Source organism: Manacus vitellinus, unplaced genomic scaffold (assembly GCF_001715985.3).
Source record: "Manacus vitellinus isolate BGI_N305 unplaced genomic scaffold, ASM171598v3 scaffold_96_pilon, whole genome shotgun sequence".
Classification (NCBI taxonomy): domain Eukaryota; kingdom Metazoa; phylum Chordata; class Aves; order Passeriformes; family Pipridae; genus Manacus; species Manacus vitellinus.
In genome coordinates, this window is record NW_021940901.1 from 808,546 (window position 1) to 831,413 (window position 22,868).

Consider the following 22,868-nt stretch of genomic DNA (forward strand, 5'->3'; position numbering starts at 1 on the left):
GAAAAGCAAGAGTTGGAAATCAAGTGACAGAATATGCAAAGTAAGATATGGAAAAAGAGAAGGTTTTCCTGACCAACCTGCTTTACCAGTTCAGATACAGAAGTGGGAATGAACGAAGGAAAAGGAGCAGACACACAGAGAAAAGACTCAGTATTTATACTATGTAGACTTAGTTATATATCCCAATAGGATCAATAAAAGAACAATGTTTTCTAGAGTGTGATTCTAAGAAGGAAAGTAACTTCAAGTACTTGTTCTGAACTGTTTGGAATAAAAGCTAATCTTGCCTCCGACAGATGCAGAGCAAGCCAAGGGAGATTGTCTTGCCATTTGGCTATCTAAAGTTGTGGAGTGTGAATACTGCTCTCACCCAAGTCATCCAATGAGAGAGGAAGGATACGAATTCCAGGGACACATTTTGTAAAGCATACATGCTACAGATAAGGAAAGCAAGAGTGGAGGTTGGAGTTTTTTGAATTATTTTTTTTAGATGGGAGGAAAAACATTTCCACCTTTACATCCTTTCAGTAGACCATAAGTACTATAACTCTATTTACAGAACTTTATTGTAAGACTATCGGTCTCAGCAGACAGAATGAACATTCCAGAATGAACTTTTCCAAAACAAAGTTCTTGCCTTTCCCAATCAGTATGTGTAGAATATCCACTAAAAGGAATCCGTAACATCAATATACTACAACAGCAATAGTAAACAAGAAAGGTGAAGGCAGCTTGTCAAGTCCTTCCATCCTTCTGCTTTATATAAATAAGCCTTAAAGAACCAGCAATCTACATACACAATTAAGACAAAATCAGTCCAGCCCAATATTGATTTTCCTTTGATCTGACACACCAAGATTGCTGAAGTATCCTTCAGCAGCTGCTTTGACCCTACTCTTTCTCCTCAAAAGCAAAATGAAGTAGTAGATTTACAAGATTCAGTCTCTGTACATTCCAAGGCTATTCTTCCAGTGCACTATAATAGCTGTTCAAATTCTTCAGGCAAATTTAAATCATCTAAGCTTAGTCAGAGTCTAGTCTAGACAGTTTTGTAAATATGATCACTTGTTCTCCCATACTTACAAACAGTTTGCTCTTGTAAATGTATTTGCTCCTTCCACTTGAGTCCTTTACTTCTTTACTGAAAACCAAGGACATCTCAAAAAGGAAAAGGTGCCTCTCTCTTCCCTTTCGAATCAGAGTTTTTGGGTCCCACACTTGGAAGGATTCTTGAAGGATGAGCTCTCCCTGAGATTCTATATTTTCATCAAAACCTAGAAACCAAGGGAGAGTAATGGTTCACCATGAAAAGTTGGTAATACAAGGAAATTAAAAAGCATAGCTCCTGTTGATTTAGCGATATCATTTTTCCCCCCGATACAACATGCAGAAGATGGGATTCCAAGGAAGCAGTACTAAAAACAAGACTGATTTCAACACTGCAATATACTAGATGTAACTCTGTAGCTCAAGTCTACTTCTAAATTTAGAGATCCAACTGCTAAGTTCATCAACTCTTCTGGCAGTATTTTACCAACCAACGACAGCTTCTAGTAACCTCTTCCATGATTAAAATGATTTCTTTTATAAGTTTTCTGACACTGTAGGACACACAGAGCACATCAGGTTCTTCTTGCGATGGCAAGCTCCCAAATGCCACTTTTTCTGGAGGTACACATTCCCTACCATATACACAACAAGCATGCAAACATGTTCAAGTTGGTGATGAAAACACATGGTAGCTTGGAGCTGTTGGCAAGCGATCAGCCTGACATTGGTCACTCTAGAATTGATCCACAATAAAAAAGTTAGCACCTGGATCACTTATCTTGAGACATAATGAAAAAAGATGAAGACTGAGAATACCAAGAGTTTTACTTCCACTGTAGTGGTACCATGTTCTCCCAGTTTAATACACAGCTTTAGAGTTGCAGGATAACAAAAACTGGTCTACCATACTCTTCCAAGTGGTACTAAACTGTATTTTAAATAAATACAGCTTGTCAGTTCTCACTGGTCTCAACAGGGCAATAGTATGGAGAGAATCAGAGGCAAGTTCCATCAGGACATTCATTCAAAATCCTCCAGAGATATAAAGAGGAAATGTGCTCACACGCTATATTTGTGTAATGTAGGATGACTCAACAATACAGGCATGATTTGTTATAAAACCAACTTCTGTAAAAGATTAGGATATTCTCCAGAGTTGCACTCCCAGTGTTAAAAGATTATTACCAAAGCTGGTCAGCATTTGCACTAAAACCATCTCCTGAACAAAGCATTTGGAACCAATCCTGTAAATTGACCAACATCCCTATTGCTTAAAATCAAGGAACAGAGGTGATTTTGAGATACACATGATCAAGGACCACATGTCGAACCAAGATGAGTTTTACTGTAACTAGCACAATAGTGGACATCCCATGATAAGCTGCATTTTACTACTAGAAGACAGAGAGGAAGAAAAGGAATATTGACTAGAAGCACCTATAAGTTTTATACAGCAACTGCAGGGTAAGGTGTCCTTGCTTTAATCTCAAAAAAATTAAATGCCAAAGAAAATCACTTTTATTACTAACTGTATGATGGCACCATCATACATGACAATATGCCTATTACAAAACACATTTTGGCAGAAAGTTGTTCTAAGCACATAGAAGCAATTACATCCAACCTCCACTGTCTGCCATGAACATGATTTTGCTGGCTAAGGTTTGGGCTAACTTGGCTTATGCTGACATTTTACTGCCAGAAGATACATTGCATTTCAGCCAGAAGACTGTTATGAAACAGGCAGCAAACATGTGAAAAAGACAAACTTTTTGGAGACAATTAGTTGATAGATAAATCACCTCCAATACGCTTATGTGCCTCTTACAAAGATACCAAGCATACTAATTGGAAAATGTATCCAAAGCTATCATATTGAACCAGCCACTTATTGCATTTTGGGTAAGTAGTGGAATACTTCGTTAGCTTACTGTTTTTCAAATCCGCACAGCTATAGATCAGGATGAAAGAACACCTAAAAAATTAACAAAGCTGTCTGTAACAAGTAATTTTCCTAAATAAGTTTGCATTTTATATACCTCCAGAAAAATAGGTATGAAAAATACAAACCCAGAGATAAGAGTATATTCATGTTCTTAAACGAAGTTAATCTGCAGCATACAATGAAATTGGAAAGGCAGCTTGACTCCTACCTTCCAGCATGCTGAGGTGCATGGCATCATTGGCTCGCTTTGGCACACTAAGCATCACCTCCAGGCCATCCTTAATCTCACCTTTACCTTCTTCACAGCACGTGAGCAGCTCCTGCAAAAGACAAGCAGACAAGAGGACTCTATCATGTATTTCTCCACTAATACAACAGACAATCAAACAGTACTTCTAACAAGTACTTCTAACGGTTCTTCAAGAAACAGCCCAAGCTTTCAGTTAACCACTTCTAATTTAAACAGGATTATCTGCTTAATCAGAAATCTTCATAAGTTACATTAGGGAACATTTTTTATTCTGATAAGCACAGACACAGTTATCAGATGCTGTGCTACATCAAGGCCCAAAACAACACAGTTGCCAAGTCATGAAGATGGTAGAAAGCAGGACAGCACAAAAGGACCCCTCCCACCTCCCATGTCAGTCATTGCTCCACTGCATCAAAGACCTGGCTCTGTACTACTGCTGATAAGAGGATTTACATTGCTTTATTCAAAGTATTGCATAAATGACTCTATTCTGTATTCACACAGTTAAAAGCAACCTACAGACAAATCTTTTTAATACAAACAAGCGTTAACTAATGGACAGAAGTTACAGAATGGAACATGCTGAAGTGTTGTAGTGGAATTTAAGGCATACAGTTCTCTGCCCATTCAACATCCCACAGATTTAACATAACAGCGCCTGAGCTGATATTCAAATTTCCTCACAGCCTTTAAGCATTTGAACAGTATCAAGATAATATGTAGCTTATGTAACCAAAAGGGCATATTCTGTTCCTTCTATTATTCAAACAGCCCACTTAATTCATCCCCTTAGGTTAAATTCCTTTTTCCTTTTTAAAGGGAAAGCCATGTGATTCCTACTCTTATCATCATTACATTATTTTTATTTAACTGCCAATACCACCATAACAGCAAAACACTACATGATCACACTTAAATTTTGCATGACAACTGCACAGAACAGTGAGAGTAATTAAATATCCCTCAGAGGCACAGAAGATGAGCAGCTTCAATATTACTGGGAAAAACAAGCAGAACTTCCAGAAATATAAAATGTTTCAGCTATCATTCAAGTTTTGGGCTCTCAATCCTCCATGTTTTATGTCTCTCTTCTTACAGGTTAAAAAAAAAAAAAAAAAAAGAAAAAAGAAAAAAAAAGGAAAGAAAACCCAGAGACCACCAAATAAATCCGTTTTACTATGCAGCAAAGCCATCTGACTCTGCAAACAGTGGTGAAACTGATCTATCCCATCACTTCAATAACGTAGCAGGCTAAGGCATACTTATATTTCAAAAAATAATTGTTGGAATTAATACCTCAAAAATTCCAAAACAGCACAGCCTAGAGTATTTCTGTAAGTTATAACTTGATTAAGTTACAACTCGTTGCAAGAGGAGAACAGACAGTCAAAAGTGACAGACTTGTTTCCACCCAACCTGACCTGAAATAGCCTCTAACGTTTTTCAGAAATTTCAAAAGCAATCATGCGTGGCTGTTTTCAAGTAAAAAGGGGAGACACAGATCAGTTAGAGTGCTTTTTTAGGCAGCTGTAACAAAACAAGCAATGCCACCTAACAGAGAGCAAGTACAGTTCAATAACACTCCTGCTCAGTTGAGAAGACATCTGTCCACTGAAAGTTTTAACTACAGGTTTCAAAAAATTTTGTTTATTTTAGCAGCTACTATTTACTTGACATTTCCAGTCAACTTTACAAATAACAACTGTTTGTGCAACAGCTCTACAGGTACTCAGTGTGTGTATATAAATACTTATATATACACATATATTTATATATCTTATATTTTATATTATAGTTTTATATATGAATATATTAAATTATATCTATTTTACAGTACTACCGTCAGCATAGTTAATGCCTTGCCAAAATTTGTTGTAGAAACCACTATAAAAATGCATCTATACAGCCATAAATTACTTTTTTACCCCGGGAATGCAAATTATATTTTCTTAAGTAAACATTAGGAGAAAGGTATATTTTCAATTTACAGAAATCTGGACAAAAACGTTGCTTGTTTATGCCTTCTTTCATTTTCAGTGGTCTACTAAGAAATATTGCAGCAGTATTTGAGGCTGCCCAGGATGCTGTAGTCTCAGAGCACACAGTAGTACAGCCCTTCTGCTTCAGCAAGAGCTTTGCCTTCTTAAGAACAGCAGAATCAGATGAAGAACTTTCAATTAACACTGACCTTTAAAAGAAGCTGGTATTTTGTTATCCTTTGGACAGGTTTGATAAGGTAAGAAGAGATAGAGTTGGCCAGTCCATGTCGTTGTTGTATCTCCTACATTAAAAAAAACCCCAAACATTTGAGGACTGTAAGCACCGACACTCAGATATAGACTGTTTGAGGACTAAGCAATAATATACATTAAGTTCAAATTCTATTTTAACAAAAAAAAAACCAACAAAACAAAACCAGGAACACCAGATATTCCAGACACAGTGAATAGTTACGCTGTACATCTGTCTGCTCATTTCATACAAACAGAAGATTATCACCTCCAAGAGCAACTGTGAAACATTTCAATAAACCTAAATACAAAGAGCAACAATTAGGGATATAAAACATGTGGCAACACCTTTTTTAAACACATTAAAATCTGTACTACTTTTGTTACTCGCAAAAGAGAAAAAACCCTAAATTTCAGTGTTCCAGGGAAGAGCCAGGATTTTGAGAGGAAGGCTGAGGTGGAGGTTTCTCAGCATCCCCTGGTAGTTTAACTGCCAACAGCCAAAGACGGCCTCGTCCTCCACAAGGGGGAGCACGGAGAAACAGCTTCTGACTAAAGAAAAGAGGCTAGCAAGCACTCGAAAACAGCCACTCATAAGTCAAAAAAAGAATGACCTTCACGAAGCTAAAGGAGGCAAACAGATTTAAATGAGTTAGATGGGATGATTACAGATTTCAGATTTCAAGTACTGATCAGGGCTGAACTTCACTGATAGGGTCTGCCATTTATCACAGTATTGGATGTATTTTAACCAGGCAATTTCAAACAGTAAGTTATGCTCTGCAGCTACGTGCTTTCTAACTATGATTACAATATCAGAAATTCCCAGGATAGGATACACATAATATTTTCACATGGACCAGTGTGACATCAGTGGAAGCTCTTGAAGTTATCTGAGAACAGAATTAGGTTTTCACACTTCTAATATAATTTAGGTGGATCAGGTGATTGGAGAGCTCTGGATATACTAGTAAAACAGAGGGATCAAAGGAGGTGGTGGCAAGCATTTATTTCTAATACTTTTATCAGGGCCCTTTCTTATTATTTAAAATGGTATTTACTAAATTTTTCTTTGATTTTTTTTTTGGTCATATCTGCCTGATTTACCTTCCAATGTTTAGAACCCCCATCTCCTCAGTGATAAGACTTTTTAAATTAACCCCAAGAACTTCAGGGACGTTTTTCTTGTTTGGTTGATTTTTTTATTATGTCCTTCCCTCTAGTTCTACAAACAATTCTAAAAAAATTGTGGTTTCACTACACAGCTAGTGGCTCAGCACAGTGGGGAAAAAACAAAACCAGAAAGAGAGCACTCTAATCGAATTATCCGTAAATACACATTCAACCAAAACTTACTTAGTGTGGCCAAAATTCGTCCCTAAAACCTCTAACAGATCTACATTTTTGTCCTTTTTTATGAAGAGTATTACATGTGTAGACCAAGGAACCTTGGGACTGAATAGGCAATGTGGTTGGTTTAGCTGTTCTGAACAACAGCAGTCAACTGAATTAACCACTACGTGCAATTACAATTTAAAGTACTCAAAAAATTTAACAAAAAATTCTATCTTGATATCATACAATGGCTCATCATAAGCATATCAAGATGCTAAGATTTGCAGAATGTCCTTGTGTGAGCTGAAGATTCATGTCTTGGCTGTTGTTGCCAGAACCTGCTTGCAGTTCTGAACTGCTCTGGTACGTGACAGCAACTTTTCACATCTGATTTGACAGCTTTGTAACACCAACTTAGCAATACAAGATAACCATGAGAGATACAGGATTGATTTTCTTAAGCTGACAGCTTAATAAATTGCAGCATTAGTAACAGGAAACTTGCATTTTCTCAAGAAATTAGGCACTCAGCATAACTACAAATACGTGAGTTAAACTGCCAAGACATACTTTTAAGATGGACACGAGGTACTTACATCAAAGTATGCTCCTGCATGTTCTAATATCAGCTGAGTAGAATCTGGCTTGTTTTTACAGTAAGTAACATACATCTGGAATTTGTCTGCCTGCAGAACATAGTGCAAATTTACACAGGTTATCAGAGAGCATCATTCCCATCTCAAAGACTTTACACAATTATAAGAGAGCTTATCTTCTCTATCAAGAAATTGAGCTATACAGATTTATTTTCCCATTCAAACTGGTAGCGTAAGAATATATATCAGGTAAGTAAGATTGAAAACAAGAGCAATGTATGCAAAAGTAGGTTATTAATAGCTAAGACAAACCAAACCTGCACATGGGTTTAGGCAACTTGCATACATTTCAAGAGCAGCTAAGCATGGTTGTATGACAGGAGTGCTCTATTTTTTTTTCTCAGTTAAAGACACACATGTTTTTACTCAAATTTGAAGGAAGAGGTAGTGTCACAAATTTTACAAATTAAAAAGGCATCTGAGAGTAAGAATCCATCCCTTCATGCCTCCTATCTTCCTTTTTTCTTTTGAAAATAAGTCTGACTTATTACCCAAGTAACGAAGCAATGTCCAACATCTTCTGGTAGCTGTTCATATTTTTCCAGCTCCTTGAGAAATATACTGTGGATAGAAAAGAAACAAATAGTACAAAGCACATGAAACATATTCATTACAGCACCTGATATGGATCTATTGTCTGTTAATAAAGGCAATTAGAAAACTTGCTGTAATTCATGCCAAAAGCATGACTTAAAGAAATACAGATAACTGGAATGGATAGAAATGTGTAATAAAAGTACTAGTATAAAATACGATTCAATAAAAATTCTCATGTGAACATCAGAAATTGAACCAGCACACATGCAGTTAACACATACGAGTGCACACAAATTTAGTAATTTCTTTTGTTTTCCATCAAGAAGGTTTCCTACTGTTTCCAGTTTCAAGAAAAGTTTAGCCTCCATCTCAATTAAAAAAAAAAACTAAAAAAAAAGTGAGTTGTTTCTTGGATGCTCAAGTTCTTAAGTTAACACAAAGCATACAAAGAACTATAAAATCAGGGTCTGTAATACGCTAAGTATGCTTTATTACTTTAAAAATCATAACCTAATACAAACACCAATGAATTAACAAAGCAGGAAAATTCAGAGCAAGATTTCTGTACACGGATTTCCCTAGGAACCATTGCATTCAGAAGAAATGTAGTGGACAAGCCTCCGTCATGCTCCATACCCAAGTAAATGTATTTATGCCAGGGCATCTCCACAGAAGCTAAGAAGAGCCAAGAAAAAGTGGCAAGCCCTACTTTTTCTGACTAACAGCAGCATGTGGAAATCAAGAATGAGTGTTCTGAAAGAATGACAGTGTTCTGATGTTTGCGCTATGTTTGTATTCTATTGACTTCAGTGTTTTTTATCTCTTTAGAACAATTAAAAAACCTACAAGAAAATTTTCATGTATCCAAATAATTTTCTAAAAGCTTAAAGATGCCTGAGACTGAAAAATACAGCTTCTCACAGTGTACTTACCTGGTTGCAAAAAGCAACAACTGAAATAATTTACCAATGCAAGAGGAAAACCTTCAGATTTTTTTAATGAAAAAGCATCCATTCTTCATATACACAATATTTTCATTAGGAAACCCCTCAGGTCATCATTTGGATTTAGAAGTAATATGGAAATGGAAGATAAGTCACTCACTTATTGTGGAACTCATAAATTTCCTGCATGTTTCCAAAGATAATGTGTTCTTTGTTTACAATACCAGGTGGGATCTCCTCGACTCCACTTGTCATTTCCCATAGATATGTCTGCCCAGAACAAAAAAGATGCGTGAAAAGTGATGATAAACTCCCAACAGGAGCAGCCAGGTATCTGTAAGCATGCATTCCTGGAGAGAAACTAGGGAAACATCACACAGCATCATCATCTCCAATTGTGACAGTGCCTGTTGTGTCAAATATACCTTGTGATTTTGACAGTGAAATCCAAGTTCTAAAACTGACAATTTAACATAGTCCCTGAGACTTCATCATTTAAAATGCATAGTGTTCTTGACAACCTCTAATGCTTCAGGACATTCCTTATCAAGGTCATGTCTGCAGTCTAGAAGTTCATGCTTTGTGCAACAACTACCAATGAACATTAGTTGCTTCAGCATAACAATTACTGGGCACTTTTCCATGGAATCTCTCTGAATTTCTATTCAAAAAGTCAGCTAGTAGCAGAACATGTGATACAGATAATAAGAGAATTAGCACAAGCTCTTCTCTATTGCTAGCAAAGCAAATAAAGTAAACCCCTCCTTTTCCCCACCTCTCTAAAACAAAACCCCCACACACAATCATGAACTGGGAAAGGAACAAATGCTTAAACTCAGTACTGACAAAAGCAAAACATACAGGATGAGTTCTGAAATGGCTGTTATCAGATGTAATTCTAGGTTTCTTCTTAATAGCAGTAAAGATACTTAACTTGGTTCTATGACTCTAAACCAATCATGCTCGGCTGTTAAAACCAGAAAGAAAAAGAAAGCAATGGATTGAATCCTGTCTTCAAAGATAAGTGAAAAAAAAACAAACTTACATCCATGCATTCCCGGAGGTCTCTTACGTAAGCCTTTTCTGTCTGAATTAGCTCAGCCATAATGAACCTTAGGTGACAACAGAAAGAATAATCAAATCTCAGTCTGTTAGATCACTGTGAATACATAATAACCATGAATACATCTTTCTCCTCATCAGCTTTTGCTTTTTCCACTGCTGCGAGAAAAATTTGAGAACTGAAATGTGAAGAGGGACCACAGATGAAGGAAACATAAGAGGTAACATCCTCCATTACTAACCAGCACAAAAAGAAATGGGGAAGGAGATGGAATTTTTTCTCTAACACTTTTCACTTGCTACAGTTTTTTAACTTCTGTCTTCCCTCCTCCCTTTACACATTTATTTCACATTATTTTTAAAAGGAAAAAAGCATGTTAAAAGAAGTCTAACATAGTTTTGAAAGTTTAAGATTCTGACATGCTAGAATTATCTGTGAGAACAAGCATGTGAATAAATGGCAACAGAAGCTGCTAAGTAATATCACTCTCTTTTTACCATTTATACAATTTCTAAGCGGCCAGACAAGCCATGACAGTTGTTTCATTATCAGGAGTGATTTATGCATTCTCATTAATTAAAAATAAATAAGTTTATTACTCTTTCCTGCGGGCAGACTTTCGTTTTTCTTCGTTAAGCTCATGAGCAGCATCGCGCAGTTTCACCTCTGACCCAGGGACACTGGCTGGGATTATATCCAGCTGCAAGCTTTTGCTCTTTATTAAAGAAAGGAAGAACTGATTAAGGAAGGAGACAGGAGAAAACAGCAGCTAAATCAAATGCAAGTAAAGCTTGTTTGTCTGTCATCACACTCAAATTTCTCTTACCGATTTATTGGAGTCGGAGGAAATACCCAGAGCTTTCTCTAAAGAGGTCCTGTATTTCTCCATGCGCAGGGAAAAGTCTCTGTACCTCTTATCCACTGCTGTGACACATTTTTTAATCTCTGTTGCATGAGCATGCCCTTTTTCACAAAAGCCATCAGCCAGCTGTATCAACAACTTCACTCTCTCTTTGGTTTGCTATGAAAACAGGAAAATATAGTACAGTTACCAGCTCTACCTGTCATGCAGGGGGTCATTTTGCTTAACTTGCTACTAAGCGCAACCGGAGAAGCCATTGAAGGAGCTACCTTCCTCCTCTCTCTTCCCAGAAACCTTCTACTTAATAAACAGATACCTTCTACTTAATAAAAATATCATAAGATTAATGTAAGTTTCCTTGGGCTTTATTATTACAGGTCTAGAAGCAGGTTGTTAATTTTTCTTTCAAAAATGTGCTTCATATCGAACCCAGAGATTAAATTCAGCTAGGCAAGCTTTTCAGAGCACGGGTATTCTTCTTGCATCAATACAAAGGGTTTTGGTGCCAAAGAGGGTATTTTGTTTATTACCACTGAAGCACTGGTATTCGACCTGGCTCATAGAATCTGGTCTCAGAAATGTACCTCCTTTAGACACCACTGAAATGCTGGAGATAAGACTTGTTATATGCTTTACTCTTTAATGGATTAAGACTATATTCTTTAGGTCTTTTCAATATTATGCTTTGTTGTCACGCAGCTGTTCGAGAGAAACTAAGAGAACAAGTAGCCACCATCAAATCTGTAACTAAGTGTTTTTCCCAAATAACAAGGTGCTTGAGACTATGCACCTTCTTTCATGTAAATCACAGACCATGCACAATGGATGAGTTTATAGATCCACCTCTCTCTCTGATAGCACGTAAGAGTATAGTGTACTGCCAGGCCCCTTGTTAACAGGGAGTTAAGCAAAACAGTCAGTAAAAACTTGATTCTTATGTTAGTTGAAAAAAGTCAGCCGTTTGTCCTCTTTTTTTTTTTAATTCTTTTTCTTTCCTAATGGTTCCTCACTCAAGCATTTCTTTTCACTATGGAATTAGCAAGGTCTAACATATCCTCCCAACAGGTAGCAAAATGCCAAGGGAGTGGCACAAACAACATCCTTTCAAAAGGGGCACCCACGTCATCTGCAAGCTGACAGAGGAAGCAAGGGGGAGCAGTGGTGCTCTGCACGCTGGAATGGATCCAGCAGAACAAAGGCTGGAGCAAAGCTTAGATGGAAGAAAATCCAGATTTGAAAATCAAAAGTGATCTCTGTTCTTTCTGGATTCTCTCCCACATGTCCCCATGACCAACTCCCTCTCCAAGTGTCTTCTGAAGTGGTCCTTCAGACAAATGAACACTTGCTTGCTTTCTTGGGCTCTATGATTTCTCTATGAAGGTCAGAAAGCCAAGGGGTGGAAACAGGCAACAGTTCGAATAGGTGACAAAATGAAACACAGAGACAGACAAGGCTACATAAATTCAGGTACTTCAGTCATGCACTGGTTGTCTGTTTTTCACATGTGAAAACTGGTAAGCCTCTCGAGTGACATCTGCATCTCTGTAAAGGCCTTCAGAGATGTAGTATTACATTGTGCTGCCATGACACAAAAAAGTTTACAGGAGAATCACAGAATACTTTAATGAGTTACCTAACAAATAAAGCTTTAATTCTTCTACTATCCTCTAATTAAATCATAGCTGAATAATAATACACCTTTTTGTATTTTATATGCTAAATAAACATCCAGTAGTCCACAATCACGAGGATATGAAAGTGGAAATCGAAGGCCCTGCAAGGTTTGTAGGTATTGAAAACATTTTTAAGCTATCTCACTACAATTCTGTCATGAGAAATCAACAGCACATAGGGCACATGGAGCTCCAGTAACAATAATGATTATCTGCCAGCTATCTTCTAGTTTATTCTATTCCCAGTAGAAACACAGAGAGATCTTTTGAGGGTCAGGGGGAATTTCGGTTGTTTTATTTTGTTTCAAATCTTACATAATTCAACTTGTATTCAACTTGTTTATCAACAACCTGGACAAAGGGATAGAATGCACCCTAAGCAAGTTTGCTGATGATAGGAAACTGGGGGGAGTAGCTGATACATCTGAAAGCTGTGCTGCCATTCAGTGGGACCTTGATAGGCTGGAGAGCTTGGCAGAGAGAAATCTAATGAAGTTCAACAAAGGGAAGTGCAGGGTCCTGCTTCTGTGGAAGAATAATCCTAGGTACCAGTACAGGTTGGGGGTTGACCTACTAGAGAGCAGCTCGGCAGAGAAGGACCTGGGAGTCTTGATGGATGACAAGTTGACCATGAGCTGGTAGTGTGCCCTTCCAGCCAGGAGGGCCATTGGTATCATAGGGTGCATCAGGAAGTGTGGCCAGCAGGTGGAGAGAGGGGATCCTCTACTTGGCCCTCATGAGGCCGCTTCTGGAGAACTGTGTTCAATTCTGGTCTCCATAGTTCAGGAAAGACAAGGAACAACTGGAGAGGATTCACTGGAGGCCACAAAGATGAGGAGGGGTCTGGAGCATCTCTCTTATGAGGAAAGACTGTGGTAGCTGGGCCTGTTTAGTCTGGAGAACTGAGGACTGAGAGGGGATCTCATTAATTAGTGTAAGTATCTCAAGGCAGGTGTCGAGAGGATGATGACAGACTCTTCAGTGATGCCCAGAGACAGCACAAGGAGTAATGGCCATAAACTAAACCACAGGAAGTTCCACCTTAACGTGAGGAAGAACTTCTTCACATTGGGGGTGGCAGAGCACTGGAACAGGCTGCCCAGGGAGGTTGTGGAGTTTCCCTCTCTGGAGACACTCCAAACCCTCCTGGATGCATTCCTGCGTAACCTGCTCTAGGGGTAGGGGGCAGCGGGGGTTGGACTAGATGATCTCCAGAAGTTCCTTCCAACCCTAACGATTCTGTGATGCTGTGATATTTTGTTTATTTTACCTTTGCTGTGATCTGAAATTCTTCATGCTCTTTTAACAGCTCTTGAGTGTGCTGGATACTGGAACCAGTGGAAGTATGTGTGGATAAATAAAACTCTCCATTGTCATGAATCCATTCCAGAGCCTAAATAAAACAATAATGAAGGAAAGTAAGAGAAAAGGCAATGTATTTTTGCCAATAGAGACCATCTGTAATCAGTATTTCACAAACACAGATTGGCCACAGGTGAATTTTACTCCATGTCATTTGTGGCAATCATCTACAATATCCATCAGTTCATAACTCTTAAATAATTCACTTAGTCTATGAAGCAATGCTTAAAGAACTAAAAATTACATATGAATCTGAATACTTCAGGGAAGTCCACTACTACAGGATTATAGCAGTCCACTGTTAAAAGGTTCTAACTGACTGTGTTTACAGTTTTGGTAGTATACTCCCCAACTGAGAAAAAAATAAACACTTTTTTGGTGCCACACAGGACAGCTGTACTCAGAAATACGCATTTTCCAATTTGTAAAAATGTACATAAAACTACTAAAGTAGGTTAAACTTTCCAAGCACGTAAGATGTAACTATCACTTCACTCTGACATATTCCAGCCTCATGAAGTACAGCCTGTGCTCCTAGAAACTCAACCTACAGCAGATAGGGAATGGTGAGATGTATCAGTTAAACCAACTAATGTACATACAGGTAGAAAAAGACAAGAACTAAGAACTGCAAACTAAAATTGTTTATCTTCCACATCCTGACACCTTATTTGCTCACTATTATGAAAAATGCTGATCCATGTTATTATCTATGCTCTACCCCCATTAATATCTGCTGCCCTTTTAAGCAAAACTCAGTGGTCACAAGGAATCTCTGGCTCCCAGAAAAACAAGTCATCTCAAACTGCTGCATAACAGTAAAACTCAACCTGAAGACTGTTTGCAGCGCTAAATGCAGGATACCTACAGCAGTACGTAGAGGTACATGAACTTAGAAACGCCTTGTTTCTGACAAAGCCAATATCAGATGTTCAAAGAGTTTAATACAGCTTGCTTAGAACCATCTTATTACTCAATGCATGTGTATCTTCTGTGACTTCAGTAAATACATACAGCACTAGACAAAAATTTCATACTCCGAGAGAAAAAGTAGTAGATTGCTAATGGGTCCTTGCTCCTTCCTTAAAAGGGCAAACTGAAATTATGAGAGTTAACCTATCCACATTACCAAGAACAAAAAAAGTTTTATCTTGGTGGACAGTAGATATGTATTTTTCAAAAGCACAACCTTACACTGAATCAGAAAAGGCATTGTCTGTATTATAATTCCACCAACAACTTAAACTCATCAAAACTGTGACAGAACAACTTTGATTCCCTTACTTCCACTTAGGATGCTTTTGCATCTTGGTACAAAAACTAAAGTGAGTAGAAAGCCTTCAAAATCCAACACTGAATGTGAATGCTAGGATGCCATTTACCTAGTCACGTATTAGTACAGATGCAAGTCTGAGAAGATGGGCCTATACCTTTAAAAGTTCACTGATGGAAACAAACCAACAACTCTTGAACTACTATCAAAAAAAGCAACAATTCAACCAACCACCTCTATGACACCCTTTGTCATTCCAATGTCAATTTTTGCAAATGAAGACTGATATGGACAGGCAGCATGGCTACTGCTGATATTACTAACAACATTTGATACTTGCTTTTAACTTTTTAACCTCTACCTTTTTTTAGTGGGTTTATTACACAATGCTGGAATCAATGGAACAAAACCTTCCCCTTCCCACATCATAGATGGTTTAGGTTGGAAAAGACCTTAAAGATCAATTAGTTCCAATACACCCACCATGACAATGAAATGTTATCCTCTCATAACTTGTTGGCAGCTTTCTAGAGGCACAATATGACAAAGTTCATCCTGATTTAATTCCTACAATTTAGATCAGCTCTCATTTCATGTGAGCTATCACTACAAGAACTAGAGAAATCAAGTTAGGGATTAGATAGGTCCTTAATTCCAGAAAGATTTGAGGATCTACCATTGTTCTCACAAACTACTATAGTATCTGTTTCCATCGCAAGGGCATCAAGTTCTGAAAGCACAAAGAATGTGTTTTTCCATCTTCCAAACAGAAATCTAAATGAAGACAGCAACATTCCCATTTTTTTGGCTAATCAGTGTGGAGTCCCATATATGGTTTAGTTTGCTTTGCTTTTCAGTGACTGAACTGGTGATTGCTGAAAAATGGGATTTGCAATGAAAATGCTGACAGATCTTTATTTCCACTGTTTGACTGTTAGTCAGTAATCTCTATACAAAACCAAGTAGATCATGTGCTTGGTAGAGGCTGAAATTAAGGTTATTCAAAAGTGGGGTAGGGGGTAGTGAAGAGGTGTCGTTGTTGTTTTAAAGAGGTATCAATCTTCAAATTCACTCCAAGATTTATCTTGTATTAATTTCTTTGTGAAAGCATGAAAGACAGACTGGAGAATTTGTTCAAGAGAGCAAAACAGACCACAAGTATTTAAACTTTTGTCTAAATTTGCTGTCAGAAGGAAATAAAAAATTAGTTTTTTGAGTCCTTTAAAGTAGATCTAACTATATTTCAAACTATGGGCGTTGTACCCTTTTCTGCAGAACAGGAACAGATAGTTTCCTTTCTTTGTCCTATATCCAGTTAAAAAAAAAAAGTGGTAAGAGACCACTGCAGATCATTCTAGTTACTCATTCTGCCTTGATCCCCCCCTACTTATTTTTATGGCATGTGTTTTGATTAGTAAAGGGGATTTTTTCTGTGTGTGTGGTAGTTACTTAATAGTTCTTTCCAGACTGGTAAACTCAATAAAATACAAAGAGGCGGATCTACCATGCAAGACACCAAATATACACAGAATTGAAAAACCAAAGTAATTCAGTTATTATTGTTTAACGAGTTATCCAACTTGTCAGATTTCTAGAACTGTCAGTCAACTTAATTAGATATTTTTTCCGCAACGTCTGAGAAAAACGCTGCTGCCAGTTATTTTCCCACGACAAATTAGGTGTGTGTGTAAAAGTTAACAAGCATAACAATTTGTCAAACACAAGCTTGCAGAAATGAGATTTGCCAGTACCAAATGAAGCTGGCAAAAGCAAAATACCACCTTTAAGTTACAGCAGTACAGGCACCCCGCTTCAACAAATTTAGTTTTCTGTATTAAAGGAAAGACAAATAATTTACCTTTCTATTTTGACCACTGATCTTTCAGCCATTCGAAATATTGAAGTCAACGGCAAATGTTTTACTGTGAGACAAAACAGTGTATATCAACCCTGGATCACACCAAAGAGGATTTTTATATAAAACCCTCACCTGTTTGGCACTTCTTTCAAACACCACATACTGTTGGCATTGATCAAGACGTCTTTTACGCATGGTCCAATAATGCAGCACACGGTTCTCCCTCTGGAACAGCTCATTCAAGATATCTGAAGAAATCAAAATAGTTTCAATAGAGGTTATTATAACCAAAATTGAAATATCATATTAAAATCAGGAGAATAAAGTACTTTATATTGTAGAATTTACTATACGCTTACTCTTTCTGCTATTCTTTGTTTTGTTTTTTTTCCCGATATTCATGAAAAACAGAGTGTTGCTTTTTCACTACTTACAGAAATGCTGGTTAAAGAAACTAGAGATGCAATTAAAACTTACTAGTGACACTCTTTTTTCTCTCAAATATTTTTCACGAAGAGACTGCCACTGCTTATAGCAGAATTGAAAATGTAGTCTGATAAAGATGGTTCCTGAATGGAACCTCAGAGAGAATGAGCATGCACAAGTAATCACTACATGCTTAACATCTCATATTAATCACAATTAAAAAAATATTGTCTTATTATATCAGTTTCCTATAAAGTATTTTAATGATTTAATACATATGAACAAATACACAACCTTAAGTCACCACAAGATCAAATGCAGCACAAAAAGACAATATATGTACAGAAACTCAAGTAATAAAAATAGACAATTAGTAAGATTATAATTCTCTATCACAAAAAAAAAAAATCAAAACCCACACAGTATAATTGAGTAAGTTGACTTGTTCAAATATGAATGTTCGTTGACCCTTGAAAGAATTTCCAGGTATCAAATAATTAACTCTACAATTTGTTATTCCGTTCCTGAGCATCACGAACTGTCTGCCATTGAGAATTCACATCCACATCCCACTATTAACACGCAATTCCATATGTCCAACTTTTAAATTGTTCCTAGCAAAGGAACTCTGCTTCTTTAATGCTTATGGCTTTTATCACCAAACAAAGAAATTCTAGCAGTTTCTTATAAAGTTCACTTTACCCACTGCTGCTGTTCCGATCCGCTTAGATGCAGAGGGGAACCAGGTTCTAAAAACATTCCCATAAGCGAGATTAAGACACAAACAAGGCCAGATGCAGGATCCCAAAACAATAATTCAACCCCATGCTCAAGACAATGGTGAAGCAGACTCCATCTTGTAATCAGTCCACTACAGCTGCTTCCAGAGAAGCTGCTCTACTTGACTTTGTAGCTACTGCAAACCCAGACGGCAAGCTGAGTCACAGGGAAATGGGGACACCCAATGTCTCCACCAGGTAATTCTGTCAGAAGTGCACAGAGCCAAAGGGGAGGTCTAGTAGAAGAGATGACAAAAAGGGCTCATTCTTCACACTAAAGCTTTACTTGATTTTCTCTTATACCCACAGCTGGCTATTTTCCGTGATCCACAATTAGAAATGGAGGATAACAGGTGCTAGGTGCCTTAAGGTCTATGCATTCTGCTCCCCCACTGTGCAGGTCCACCATACTTCACATTTCAAAAGCTAACAACTCCAAGATACAGTTTGACAGAGAAGCTCAAATAACAAGAAGATGGAGGGAAAAAGCATCTCTGTTTACCTCATCAGTTATCTGGGACCAAACACAACCACTTGTGACAGCCTCTCTGAATTATGAAACCTGTCTGCATCACTGCCAACATCCTCCTCCTTGGAAGCAAGTATTCCCACTTGCCACAGGGTGCTGAGATCACCCAGGACTTGCTTTTGGTTGGAATCTGGTCACTGTGGCCAAGGTTTTCTTTCTGCTGGTCAGGCTCCCCTCAAATAAGCCTCAACTGATCTGTCCCTTAGCCAAGTTATGAGCTGATCTGCTATGAACCTCTCCTGCTTTCTCGGTTTTATTTCTGCCTTATGTCACTTCCAAAATGCCTGCTCAGAATATATGCCAGACTTAGGGAGGGAGGGAGCTGGGGAGGGGTGGGTGGGACACAATTACCATTATACAATGCAACACAGCCAGCTGGACACACCATATAAAAAGAGACATCTCGATAGTGACGCAAACAAAGTAGTTCTGACAAAGAGCAAGCGAGGTGAATTTAGCAAACTGGAACAGCATTTGTTTTGTCAGGACATGATACAGATGGCAAGGCAGTGAGAGATATTTGGCTGGGCACTGTCATTGTTAGTGCCATTAATTTCTTGGACTGACAAGGAAGAGAAAAAATATTCTATAAAATACTCTAAGAAAGTTATAGAACATCAATATTTAATACTAGGTTTGGAAAAACAGCTCTATCTCAAGCCATCTGAACTACAGTCTCTGTTGTCATTTTCTTTTAAATCCAGCATTTGTTAGGACTATTTTCTAAACTTCCAGGCTCAAAGAGCTCTAAGTTATCTCTATGCATCCTGTACCCTCTATCAACCTATCTAAAAATATAAGCACCATTAGGCAAGTTCCTGTACAATGTTCAGTTGCAGCCTGTACAGCAGAAACAGGTAACAGAGAAGCATACAAACTCAGTAGCAGAAACAAAGATGAAGATGCCCCATTTCTGAGCTAACTTAATTACTTCTGAGTAATTGTCACCAATTGAATCTACCTGCCACAGCACAGTTTTAGGCCACAACTCTTTCCTAAATAAAGAGAGTATTTGGATACTCTGAACTGCACATCAAAGAAATAATTTACACTGGTATGCAGGGACAGAGGGACACCTCTCAGAGTTCAGTATCACTGCAATTCCTGTTTCCCATGAAGCATGTTCTTAGCTAAACTTCACCTAGATTAAGACATTGCTTTTCTAGGTATTTGCAGCTGGGGATAAGAATCAAGTACGCCACTGAATGAGGTTTTTCAAAAATGTTCAGCAGTTCTGCAAGAACCCAAACTCAAGAGTTACTCAAATTTTTGAAGTGTTAATGTACTATATACTGAGTGCAGTATGCCAGTTTCAAGCATACACCTGAGTATGAATGTGTGATGCTCTAGTAAAATGCATGTAATCTCTATTTCACCAAAATAAAATAAACATTCTATTTTTTTTCCTCCATTTAGAAAAGGAGATGAAGAGAGGGTTTTTTTTCCTTACATGCATATGTGAACATGAAGGACAGAATTAACTTTTAAATCATTTGGTCAGCTACTGCCATACCATTGAGACCTAATACGAAGGGAGTCCTAACTAGTTCTATCTCGACTCATGTTTAATTCTCAGCAGCATATATTACACGGCCTATAGAGGAAAAAAGTTAGAGCACATAGCTTATTTTTTCTGCTTGGGGATTTTTGCTGCTTTTTTTGCTGCTGTTTAGACATGTATCACTCATCTAGAATTTTACATGTACACAGAACACGCACAGTACTATGGTTCTGACGTATAATTATTATTCTTAAGGATATTAGAGGAGACCTTTCTACTCTTTCCTCATCTGAACACATTTTACCTCTCTCAGAATGACTGTTTCTGCACAGATTTCCAAACTGCATTTTTAAAAAGTTTGCCTAGTACTCAATAAGCTACAACTTCCTGCTTGCTTCTGCTTTGTTTTCATTGTCTACTACTGAGACAAAGTCAAATGTGACAAATGTCAGCAACACTTCTTCAATTATTGATAGTGCTGGCAGTTATGTTGAGATTTTGTCTTGCACAGTTCTGTAAATGTTGATGTCTTGGCAACAGTGGAAAAACAATCCTTTGTCTTAGCTCTACATGCTAAAAGTTTCAACTGGTACAATCCAATTATTTCTTTAAGAGTGAAAAGTATGGTCAATACTCTATTATCTTTCCAATACAAAAATTCAACACAGGAAGACCTTCAACTTGAGCACTGTCAGATATACGGGTAAATTTAACACAAACTACTTTTCCGTTGTAGTAAAGTGAAGCAGTGAGCATGTCCCTTTCTAGTAGAGTCATCAAGTAAATTAGAGCGGAAGTGACCTCTGGAGGCCATCTGTTTCAATCTCCTCTTCAAAGCAGGACTAACTTCAAAGTTTCTCAGGGGCTTGTTCAACTAAGTTCTAAAAATTTTTGAGGGCAGAGATTCTACTACCTCTCTAGGCTACCTGCTCTACTCCATATTGCTGTAACACTGTCTCCCACTACAGAATTTTCCTTGCTGCAACTTTTCCTCTGGACCTATCGCCATGTTCCTCTTGAGTTTGGCTCCATCATACGCACAACCCCCCTTTGGGTAGCTGCAAACAGCACTTAATTACACAGTTAAACTTCTCTGGTTTTGAGTCTGTAGCATAGCCAGAGTGTTCAGTCACAGCTTCAAAATGCACAGAGAGGAATACAACTTGCAACTAAATTAGTAAAATGCAATATTTACTTCTGAATCTCTCTGATCTCTGTTCTGCCTACCTCACACATCAGTTACACATATCCTATTAATTTTTGCTCTTTCTTCCCTGAAAGCCCTACAGATCTCTCTCTTGATTCCCTAGAATGCATATTATACCTTAAAGCTGCACAACATATTATTAATCATAGCAAAAGCCAAGCCTCATATAGGAGCTCTTTCCTGCTTCACCTCAGGTACTACCTACCTACTCAACTAATTTAAATATGATGTCAGTTATCCTATACTTCATAAAGTTATCCAATACTGATTCAAACTATATAAAGGGCCCAAGGGCATAGCTCAAGGGATTACCAGTGGGATCACTGGCACTCCTAAGGAACTTAGAGAATGCACAACGAGCTCCCATCTGGCTTCAGACCAAACATTATCATATTGAAGTTTACTATCTCATTGTCTCAATAAAAACAGCACATTTGAATCTCAAATTGAAAGAAGATTAGGTGTAAGCAGCAGATAAATAAATTCCAAGCAACTTCACTTAAGTATAAAAGACTTCGAAGACTGGTAGATCCTTCAAAGTGTGCGAGCAATTTTAACTGTTTCCTGTTAAGTCTGACAGAACTCTTTCCACCTGGGCAAGCTTCACTGCCCCATCACCACACATACCACAGCATGTGATGACCATATTTTCGTGTGTAACAAAAAAAGAACAAGAAACCCCTTACTTTTCACTTGTTGTTCAGGTGCTTTGATGTGCGTCACCATCCCGGGCATGTTGACGCTGTTCCTGTGCAGGTATTTCAGAAAGACATCAGCATTCCTTCGAGCCAGCGTGCAAGCCTAGAGAGCCAGAGGTATTACTTTATTTGAAGGTGCACAGATACACATCCAGAAAGAGATTAAGGACCTTCTTTACCCCTTTTTGAATATTTCTCACACTCTCCAATATTGGAAAGCGTTGGTTGTTAAATTTTTGTACAAGTAAGCCAAGTCAACCCAACTATTAAAACAGTTTTTCCACCAAATAGCAGTTAAACCTTTCTTACCTAGCAGGAAAAAAAAAAAAACAAACAAAAAGAAACAGACAAACAACTCCAAATAAAATGCTATTCCTTTTCATCTGAAGATCCTGAAAAGTAATTACCTGCTCTTGAGCTTTTAGTGTGACTCAGAGCTCACAGAGAAGTTTATTTAGAGTATGAGCCATGTGCCACCTGAAGTTTGTTTACTGTGTAAACGGAGTGCACCTGCTTATGTACTCACTGGGATATTCCAAAACATCCATTAGTACTTTAAACAAAAAGTAAATGCTCTGCTAAAGTGAAACCAAAAGTGCCAAACTAGTAAGACATGCCCTCAAAATATTAAGGCAAGGCCTTGAGAGCTTTCAAACCTTGCCACTGTAATGCCAACACTCAGCTCA

At 37.8% G+C, this 22,868-nt stretch overlaps 1 protein-coding gene across 2 annotated transcripts in view; it reads right to left on the minus strand.

Annotated features, from left to right (window-relative positions):
• The window catches only part of TRIO (trio Rho guanine nucleotide exchange factor), a 178,903-nt gene that overhangs the window by 81,862 nt on the left and 74,173 nt on the right, over nt 1–22,868 (minus strand). For both annotated transcript variants that reach the window (XM_029965287.1, XM_029965288.1), the window contains exons 18-29: nt 22,171–22,285; nt 17,175–17,290; nt 13,820–13,942; nt 10,841–11,035; nt 10,614–10,729; nt 9,997–10,063; nt 9,112–9,221; nt 7,962–8,031; nt 7,411–7,500; nt 5,437–5,529; nt 3,204–3,315; nt 1,084–1,274 (exon numbers count right to left, since the gene is read on the minus strand). In XM_029965287.1, the coding sequence (XP_029821147.1) occupies nt 1,084–1,274; nt 3,204–3,315; nt 5,437–5,529; nt 7,411–7,500; nt 7,962–8,031; nt 9,112–9,221; nt 9,997–10,063; nt 10,614–10,729; nt 10,841–11,035; nt 13,820–13,942; nt 17,175–17,290; nt 22,171–22,285 (1,398 nt within the window). The remainder of the gene's footprint in view (nt 1–1,083; nt 1,275–3,203; nt 3,316–5,436; nt 5,530–7,410; nt 7,501–7,961; nt 8,032–9,111; nt 9,222–9,996; nt 10,064–10,613; nt 10,730–10,840; nt 11,036–13,819; nt 13,943–17,174; nt 17,291–22,170; nt 22,286–22,868) is intronic.